The sequence below is a fragment of the Acyrthosiphon pisum genome, unplaced genomic scaffold (genome assembly GCF_005508785.2).
Source record: "Acyrthosiphon pisum isolate AL4f unplaced genomic scaffold, pea_aphid_22Mar2018_4r6ur Scaffold_21586;HRSCAF=24335, whole genome shotgun sequence".
Classification (NCBI taxonomy): Eukaryota; Metazoa; Arthropoda; class Insecta; order Hemiptera; family Aphididae; genus Acyrthosiphon; species Acyrthosiphon pisum.
In genome coordinates, this window is record NW_021771069.1 from 20,878 (window position 1) to 29,959 (window position 9,082).

At 27.8% G+C, this 9,082-nt stretch overlaps 2 protein-coding genes across 5 annotated transcripts; one reads left to right on the top strand and one right to left on the bottom strand.

The window, feature by feature from the left end:
• The first annotated feature begins 142 nt into the window (after positions 1 to 142).
• Positions 143 to 580, top strand: LOC103307983. The gene has a single exon (XM_029492500.1). It carries the CDS (start codon positions 143 to 145, stop codon positions 578 to 580), a length of 438 nt encoding a protein of 145 aa, XP_029348360.1.
• LOC100570417 (kelch-like protein 12) lies at positions 414 to 6,368 on the bottom strand. Of its 4 annotated transcripts, XR_001678786.2 has the most exons (8): positions 6,068 to 6,367; positions 4,558 to 4,699; positions 4,381 to 4,487; positions 3,889 to 4,016; positions 3,640 to 3,815; positions 3,464 to 3,560; positions 1,051 to 1,164; positions 414 to 965 (listed from the first exon to the last, which is right to left on the bottom strand). XR_001678786.2 is itself a non-coding variant. In XM_003241593.4 (7 exons), the coding sequence occupies exons 2-7, from the start codon at positions 4,689 to 4,691 to the stop codon at positions 1,138 to 1,140; spliced, it is 669 nt and encodes a 222-aa protein (XP_003241641.2). In that variant the 5' UTR covers positions 4,692 to 4,699; positions 6,068 to 6,366; the 3' UTR covers positions 414 to 1,137. The 4 variants fall into 4 exon arrangements, 3 of the variants coding, with proteins under 3 accessions (XP_003241641.2, XP_029348358.1, XP_029348357.1); XM_003241593.4 differs by having other exon boundaries at positions 414 to 1,164; positions 6,068 to 6,366; XM_029492498.1 differs by lacking the exons at positions 414 to 965; positions 1,051 to 1,164 and adding an exon at positions 1,203 to 1,743 and having other exon boundaries at positions 4,558 to 4,711; positions 6,068 to 6,368.
• Positions 6,369 to 9,082: the final 2,714 nt, after the last annotated feature.

The window sequence follows — 9,082 nt, forward strand, 5'->3', positions numbered from 1 at the left end:
AAACTTCTTTAAAAAAAACCAAACAACCAGCGCGACGCTAATACAGAAATTCCTATTACTTTACCGCAATACACCGCACTCGGCAACGCGCCAGACACCGGCAAAATTATTACTTGGACGTAGCACCCGAACACAGTTCGATATGTTGATTCCCAGTACAAAGGACGTGGTTAGTGATCACCAGGATTCACAAATCAAACGTCACGGTAAACGACAGCACGAAATCCAACAGGGAGACACAGTGGCCGTGCGTGATTATCGGACGAGTGAAAACAAGTGGTCGATAGGGACTGTTACGAAAAATGTGGGAAAACAAGCGTTTGAGGTGGATACTGAGGCGGGCACTTGGAAGCGACACATAGATCAGACCATTAAAATACCAAATAGGGACTCAGGAGTGTTGGAAGCCGAATGTAGCGTGAACCCACCCGACCCAAGGGGGAAAATAGTTCCAGAGGGGACCGGGAAGGATACAGACGGGCCAGACAGGGAACCCGAGACAATCTCAACCGGACGTTCTCGCCCGACTAGAATGAAAAGATCGCCCGACCGCTATACAACAGTAGATTTTAGGAAATAAAATCGACGCTACATGTTTATATGCATGTATACTTTTTTTTTCATAACATAGATAAATTAGCATGTAAAATATGGTATACACGACATAGACTATATGGTATATATAGATGTTATACACAAAAAAAAAATGTAAAATTAGATGTAAGTTTTAGTCAATAAGTAGAATAAGCACGGTTATATAAAATCAAAAGCTAATCAAATTATTTAAAGTTAGGGGAGAGGTGTTGTATATCGTACATCGATACAGCACAGTCATTATAATAATTATCTCCTTTATTGACATAAATGATAATAATATACGCGGTGGGGACTGTCCACCGCGTACGACGCCGATCGGCACACACAAGCCAGTCGACGTTACGGTTTTACGATAAATGAATATACGTCTAGAACACCATACAAATTTGTGTTGTTTATTCCATAGTGTTGTATAAGTAGAATACAATGGTTATCGATAGTGTGTCTACATACCTTCTTGATTGCTGCTTGTCGAATTTTACTGCTATCGGAAGCTATATAAATGTGATTTGCGTTGACCGTTGCACACGTGTGTAATATTTATTTGTTAAACCACCCATTAGTGTACTATTGGGTCATAAATATAATATAATAAATATATATATATTTAACAAGCTAAGGAATATTTATTAGATATTTATGGTATTAAATCTATTTTTATCAATGTCAATACTTTAATAACTTTCTATGCGCGTATCATTATTAAATTATTTGTAATAATTTTTATAGGTGGTTTTATCATATTATATTTTATTATATACTATTTTTTATTCATAAATACAATATAAGCACGTAAACAGGTATAGCAGAAAGTCCATATTTGGGATCCGATTTAATCGGATCGCCATTATTAAATATGGGTTAAGTGGATATAACACAAATTTTTCAATAGCAAATTGATACTTTGTACAATATTATACCTCGATTTCAACAAACAGAGGTACTTATACTATAGTATGTTAAAATTTATCTGGCCATTGGTGAAAAATGTGCTGGTTTATTAAATTTTTTGGTTTATCTGCGGTTAGTAGTATACTGTACATCCCTGTGGCTACCGATTACTATTTAATATGTTTAATTGTGTGAAACATAAATATTATTCGGATTTATAGTTGTTGGTAATCGGTAAAAAACGGCTGAACAAATCTTCACGATAAAAACAAAAATATAAAACAATAAAATTATAATTTTAAAGGTACACAATAACAACAATATTGTAATTGATATCAGTGTTATATCATAGAATATTCCCAATTATTTGTTTGAAATTGTTGTTATGATGTTTTTTTTTTATTATTTAAATATATTCAATCTGTTTACAATAAAAAACAATAAGTAATAAGGATAACATATAAAAATATACAAAACATGAATAACGTGAAGTGGAGACCGTTAATTAACAGAACCTCAGAAAATTTTTTTTCCCCCTATTTTAGGAGATCTCTAAACCAGTTTCTTTTTAATCGACGGTGAATTTGTGGTAATATGCGAGAGGACATATTTTGAATGAAGGGGTTTATGTGATTTGTTAATTTTGAATGGAAACTTTTGTAGTGGAATTTTGCAAGCTCGTTTACTGTTTGTATTTTAAGGTCATTATGGAGGGCTGCATTTGTTATGTACCATGGAGCACCAGTGATAAGTCTTAGGGTAATTGACTGGAAGGCTTGAACAGGGCGAATATTTGCGTGTTTAGCTGGGCCCCAAATTTGAATGTCGTATGACCATACTGGCTTGATGATAACTTTGTATATGAGTAGTTGAATAGAGACGATAATTTTCACATTATTGCAAAAAAAAACTGATTTTGTGATTTTTATTTAAAAGAATATTTAAGTAGGGATAGATATACCAAATTTCTTAGCAGCTATAGCATATTATATTATACTAGAGAATATGAGAATGCTGTAAAAATTTACCAAGTAAATGATTTTTTACCCCAAAAAATGTTGTGTGGCCTCTCTAATCAAATGCAATCAAAAGTGCCTATCACGAATTGCAAAAATATATCTTTTTTATAAACTACTGATAGTAAATACAAATACATTAATTATTATACTAAGCATATTTTATATTTTATAATGACATTGTACGTAAGTAATAGCCAATAAGTAGTTAAAAGTAAATAAATGTAAATTGTTTGAATTTTGAACATAAAAATAAAGCAAATGCTGTGTTAAATTTGATACATTAATTGTATTATAAATATTCATAATATGTACTGATACAGAAAAATATATTTATTTTTAGTTCTTTATTGTTATTATTAGAAAGAACTATATTTGTCAAGAATAAAACAATAGAAACAATAATCGTATTTACTGATAAAAAAGTTGGCTTTTTCCATTACTATACTATACGATATTTGTAATTTATTATTATTATTTACCAATTTATATTTTTATAAAGAGTAGGGGCCTACTCTCTCCTTAATTCGATTTCCACGGAGTGCCACTATTGGGTGACTTTCCCCTCCCGTCAAACAAATCACATCAAATTTACTTATTGTATAACATGTAAATACAGATTGTAAATATAAATTTTTGTTCAATAAAATTTTTTCGTAATTATTAAATCTAATATTTGTGATTCTTCAAATAAAATATTTTTGAAGTATTTTTACCCTTGTCGGATTTTATTGTTCGTTTTTATATGTGTTTTTTATTCCTAGATTTCCTAGTTAATAGAGATTTGATACTTATGGAATTACATAAACATTTAAAGCTATATAGGGCGTAGCAGTAAAGCTTATTTTTCTATGACTCTGCAATATCTATTATACTTTCTATCTATTATATTTATATGTTAGCTCCTTGGTTTTAGTTGAATTTCCATACAATAATTACTAACATTGCAATTTACTTACTTTTTCTTCATATGGAACAGCAAGGTCATTACATGAGATAATCTTAACAACATCTTCGAAAGATAATGATAGAAACTCATCACTTTTAACCACTTCCCTGAAAATAATTATCATTAATCATTATATAGAACATTGATTAGTAAATAATATAAAGAATAAAATTAATTAAATCATACAGAAACTGTTTTTTTATTAATGTTTCAGAACTCGCTAATAATTCCGTACAGTTATGTAAACGAGCGAACACTCTGATACCAAGACAGTTTGACGCATCCAACTGTTTTTGTAAAAACTCAATACATGCACCATTTACGAACTCTAGCTGTAAGAGGTTTGAAGCTGGTAATAAACCCTTGAAAAATCAACAATAATACATTTAACATAATGTTTTATTAAACGACAAAAAATCAAGTTTTTAATTATACCTGTACATTTTCTTTTGTGACTATAATTTCGCCAGTATAAATATAGTCCAATAATAGTTGTAAAACTGTAGAATCTAATTTTTTTATATTAACGGTGTTGTTGCCGGTTTTACAAATTTTTCGAGATTCTATACAATTTGAAAATATATTTTATATTTTAGTTGCGGCCTGTAATAATACTTTTCCACTAAACTACTGCTCGATTTCTATAAAGAAGGAGAGGAGGGGGTTAAAGGGGTGTATTATACTAACAAAAATGACTTAACAAGAAAATCTCTCAAGCCTCATTGATATGTCAATAATTTTGAAAATTGGGTTTTAATTTGACCTGCAAAATGTTCTCTTCTTTTATATAAAAAGATATAAAAATCTGCCTAGTCTGCGGATGGCGTGGTGAGAATATTTCATGTAAGTAATGTTTCTGTACCAAAAAAGTAACGGCTCTTACGCCCTTAACAATAATATAATTAATGCTCTCATCAAAATAATTACTGAACAATGCACGGAAATATGGACTAGCTGCCATTAAAACATTTTTATGACCAAACGTTGCACATCCATCATCAGTTTCAAATCTACTATCACATAAGACTTCGTTTCTAAAAACAAAAATGTGTTAAGTACTGATATTTATTTTAAATGAAGATATAATCACTGTCAACTGCATACTTGCGCAGAGATTGTAAATCTTCTAGTATTCTGACTGAGTGAGCGTTATTTTTAAAATTTGTTGGTTCACATTCTTTGGATGTCAGAACTTGCTTTGGATCACTTTCACATGATGAAGTCTGTAAGGTGTCCATTTTTTTTACTGAAATAACACCTTTAAAATTATTTTAAAATTGTGATACATTTTTACATCATCATTAAAGCTTATAATAAGTACAACTACATTTTAATACTGAAGCTGTAAAGACTGTAGCAAAAATTAGAAGGAAGTAGGAATCAAATACCTAATACGAAATTATCGTAATAATTCTATTGACAAAAACCTAAAAACACATTTACTAAAATATAATTTCATAAAATATGTAAAAATTCAAAAAAATTCAAAAAAAAAATCACTAAAAACTAAATAATCACTAAATATGAAAACATTTTTTGTCAGCTGTATCATGAAACACATTTTTAGCTAACTCTGCTATTTTTTAAGCATCTCATAAGAAATATGCAAATGCTATAAAATCCCAACCCTGGTAATTACTAATTTATTATAAATATAAAATAATTGTTGAAATTAATAATATTTATAATGATATTAAATGTTCCTAGATTCTACATTGTATGCATAATATCAGGCGTGTATTTTCAGCTCTTCAATCTTTAACTCTAAAATTTTTCATACCTACCATGTTAAAATTGTTACCAGACAATAATATTACAGGTACCTATACCTGCAGATTCTATTATTTAGTTTATGTATATGTGTGATTTATTGTTCTTTACAATATGACATTTTTAAATTTTTTTTTGGTATAGTTATGTTTATAACTATACAGTGCGCACAGTACCTTATTTGCAGTGTCACAGTAAAAATGTATTACAATAATACTAAAAAAAATGTCAATATATTTATTTATTTATTTATTTGTTTTATAGATAAACGCCAATCGGCACTTTTATGATTACATTTAAAATTAATATGTAGTAAATGTTTATAACACACAGTAAAACCAAACATAATATAGAAAATAAAAGTCTATATAAACATAATATAGTAACATAGTGTATAGTATAGTACAGTACATTTATAACTAATCCATGTATTAAATATTAAAATCAAAATTAGCATTATTTAGCTTACGTAGCATTATATGTAAGGGGTGATTGCGTCATTATGTGGATGTGTTGTGGTTTGGTACTTGAAAGAGGGAGTGATTTTTGGAGAAGACGGAAGGGATTCGAAGACTTACGTTGGAGAGGAGATCAGGATATTGATTGTACATTAGATTTAAAATACATATAATGGCTCATTCATTTTATTTTTATCAAAAGAAGGGTATTTTTCAAAAGTAAGTACCTATATTTTTATTGTTATTAAAATATTACAATGTGTCTATATAGACGCCCGACCACGGTATAGGTACGTACCTAATGTATGCCCGACCATGGTCGGGCGTCTAAACAAATACCAAATATTATTGAATTTAATCAAGTTTTAGAATATTTTATTTCTTACCCTATTTTGTATTTATTGTGGTTGAATTCAATTCAGTACAGTGACTAGTAAATTATATAATTCCTATATTACTGATGTCGAATTTTGATGCACAGCTCCCACGGACTATATTATATAGGTAATAGGCATAGTACCGAATGACGACTGTGGCAATGTGGAGTCTGGACCTCGGGGAGTGATACTGGATGGTCTCTACTTGCTATATTGCTAGACCGAAGAAAAAATGTACAAAAATATTAATTAGAAAACGTTTTATGTTTTTTTTATGCGTATACACCTTGATATTTATTGTAATAATATGTTATCTTGTTTGCTTAGTAAGAGATTATCGTACTTATTTTTCGAGTACCATTTTTGTGTATAAATGATTAGTCGGTTTAATCAGTTATGACGTAGGTGCTATAATGTGCCTACCATTTATGAAATTGAACTATTTAAAATGTAATAATATTTTTTTTAGATATTATTACCAGGCCACAATACTATATGATTCCTGATTCCAGATTCCTTTATTTAGTTTATGTCTATGTGTAATTTTTACTTTACAATATTACTTTTTAAATTTTTTCTCGGTAGTTATATATTGGTATACACTCATCTAAAGTGTAACGGTAAAAATGTATTTAAATAATACTAAACAAAATTACAATATATTGATTCTACATTTTTAAAAGTGAAGCTTGATGAACTAATGACTTTAGTATTAATATAATAATTTATAATATGACAATATTATGATTATATTATGTATTATTAACAATAAACAAAGGTGGGCATTAACTAATTAAAAAGTTAAAATTAAGTTAAAAAGTTAATTTTTTTTAACTTAACTTGTTAGTTTATTTTCTAATCAACTTATGAACTTAACTAGTTTAATTTACAGTTGAAATAACTTAGCTTTTCTCAGTTGATTTAAAAAAAATCCATCAATAGTTAAAAACATTTTGAAATTTTTCGTTAATACGTAAATATTACTATATCAGTATAAAATAAAAATATTCCAATACAAAAACACAAACATTTCTGTTCTTTATCTTGATAACATAATTTTGTGTAAATATATATATTTTATTAAGTGTTAAATTATATATTATGCGAGTTGCAGTTATAAATGTTTTTAATAAAATTAATAATTTTAAATTACAAATTGACAATTGTTATGTTTTAATGTTAATAAATTGATTAACTTTTTTTAAACTGAGTTAAGTAAATATTTTTTTCTATATTTACTGTTAACTTATCGATCTTATGTCCTCTTAACTTAACTTAACTTGAGTTAATTATTTTCATTAACTTGCCTATCTTTGACAATAAGTATAATATTTAATATGTAGGTAACCTACAACTTGGACAATCGTCTTTGACTGTACACGCCGTATGACGGCGTCCGTGTAAGTGAATATTAAATACATCAAAGGCCCTATGTATAATATTATAAGCACAATTGAGGTCATCCCGAGTCCGTATATAATATAGAAAGTGATAATAAAAGTGTTGCACAACTATATCGTAACTGCATAAGTATCTATTAGAAAGCGAAAATGTACACACACGTGTGTTTACATGATTTGAATACGTATATTTAATATATATTATTAAAATTTGGTACTAATATTAATGGTATGTTTCAACATACATTATATTTAAAATGCATATTGGCTCTTTTATTTTTAATTTAACATTATTTTTATCAGAATACAAGGCTGCTTTTCTAATGTAAGTATTTACATTTTTATTGTTACTAAAATATAGTGTAGTATGCTATATATATATTTTTTTATACATAAATAAGATTTTATTTTTCATTAATTTTATGTTTATCAAAACAAGGGTAAACAATTTTAATAGTAATAACTAATAACCTATATTTTTATAATTAGTAAAATATTACGGTGTGTTCTATTATAGACGTTTGACCATGATAGGTAAGATAATGTATACTAGACCATCGTCGGGCGTCTAGTCACATCGAAAATATTATTAAATTAAAATAAATTTATAGAATATGTATTTTCTCATTTATTTTAGATTCTGAGTGGAACGATGAATGTATTGATTTTACAATGATGTGTGTTTTTTTATTTTTTTATTTATTTTTTAATTTTTAATTTTTTAATTTTTTTATTTTTTTATTTTTTTTGTGTCTGTGTACACGATAAGTAGTCGAAATAATGCTACGATTTTCAACTTCAGTATCTTGTTCGATCAGAAAGTGAATATCGTTGGTGCATTGGGGAGGTCAAAATTTAAATTTCCCAGTGGTTTTCAAAAGCGCCGGGAAAAACAAAAGAAAAATTAAGGAAAAACGGGAATTTTTACGCAAAATCGATTTTTCACAAAATTGAATTTGGTTTTTGGTGTAACTTTAAAAAAAATTACCGTAGATACATGAAATTTTGACTGAATGTTTATCTTAGCATTTTCTATACACCATAACATTTTCAAAATATTTTGATTTATTTTGAGCTCTTTACGGACATTTTCATTTTCCATTTTTTTTTAGTTTTTTTTTCTAAAAATATCAATAAAATTTTATTTGTTGGATAAAAAAGCTTGAAAATTTAATAGAAGGCTCCTAGTATATTGTTTCAAAGGCAGAATATATTTACACAGTTTATTTTTATAGTCATTTTAAGTACAAATTTGGACGAAATTACATATTAAAAACCTAGGATAACTATTTTAGTTATTTTGTTGTGATTGTATAATATTATTCGTGGGTACTTGAAACTTCTAAAGTATACTATTATATATCTATGATAGTACCACGGTTTTTCGTTGATGTATAACGCGTTATAAGTACCTAATAGATATTATGATATGATTAGGTAATTTGGAATTTATTATAGGTACCTATTATAGGTCAATTTTTTTTTAATACCATAGATAAGTATATATATGTCTAATACATAGACTGATATACCGTCTCCGCTCAGAATCGTTTTTCTTATACAGTGATATTACATCATTGAATTCAAATTTAATACTGTCCATTATACAGTGACCCACTTGTAA

Coding starts and splice junctions, on each gene's coding strand:
- LOC103307983 (XM_029492500.1), top strand. CDS start 143: ATGTTGATTCCCAGTACAAAGGACGTGGTTAGTGATCACCAGGATTCA.
- LOC100570417 (XM_029492498.1), bottom strand. CDS start 4,691: ATGGACACCTTACAGACTTCATCATGTGAAAGTGATCCAAAGCAAGTT. Junction 4,488..4,557: donor GATTTACAATCTCTGCGCAA/GTATGCAGTTGA, acceptor TTTTGTTTTTAG/AAACGAAGTCTTATGTGATA. Junction 4,017..4,380: donor ATATTTCCGTGCATTGTTCA/GTAATTATTTTG, acceptor CAAATTGTATAG/AATCTCGAAAAATTTGTAAA.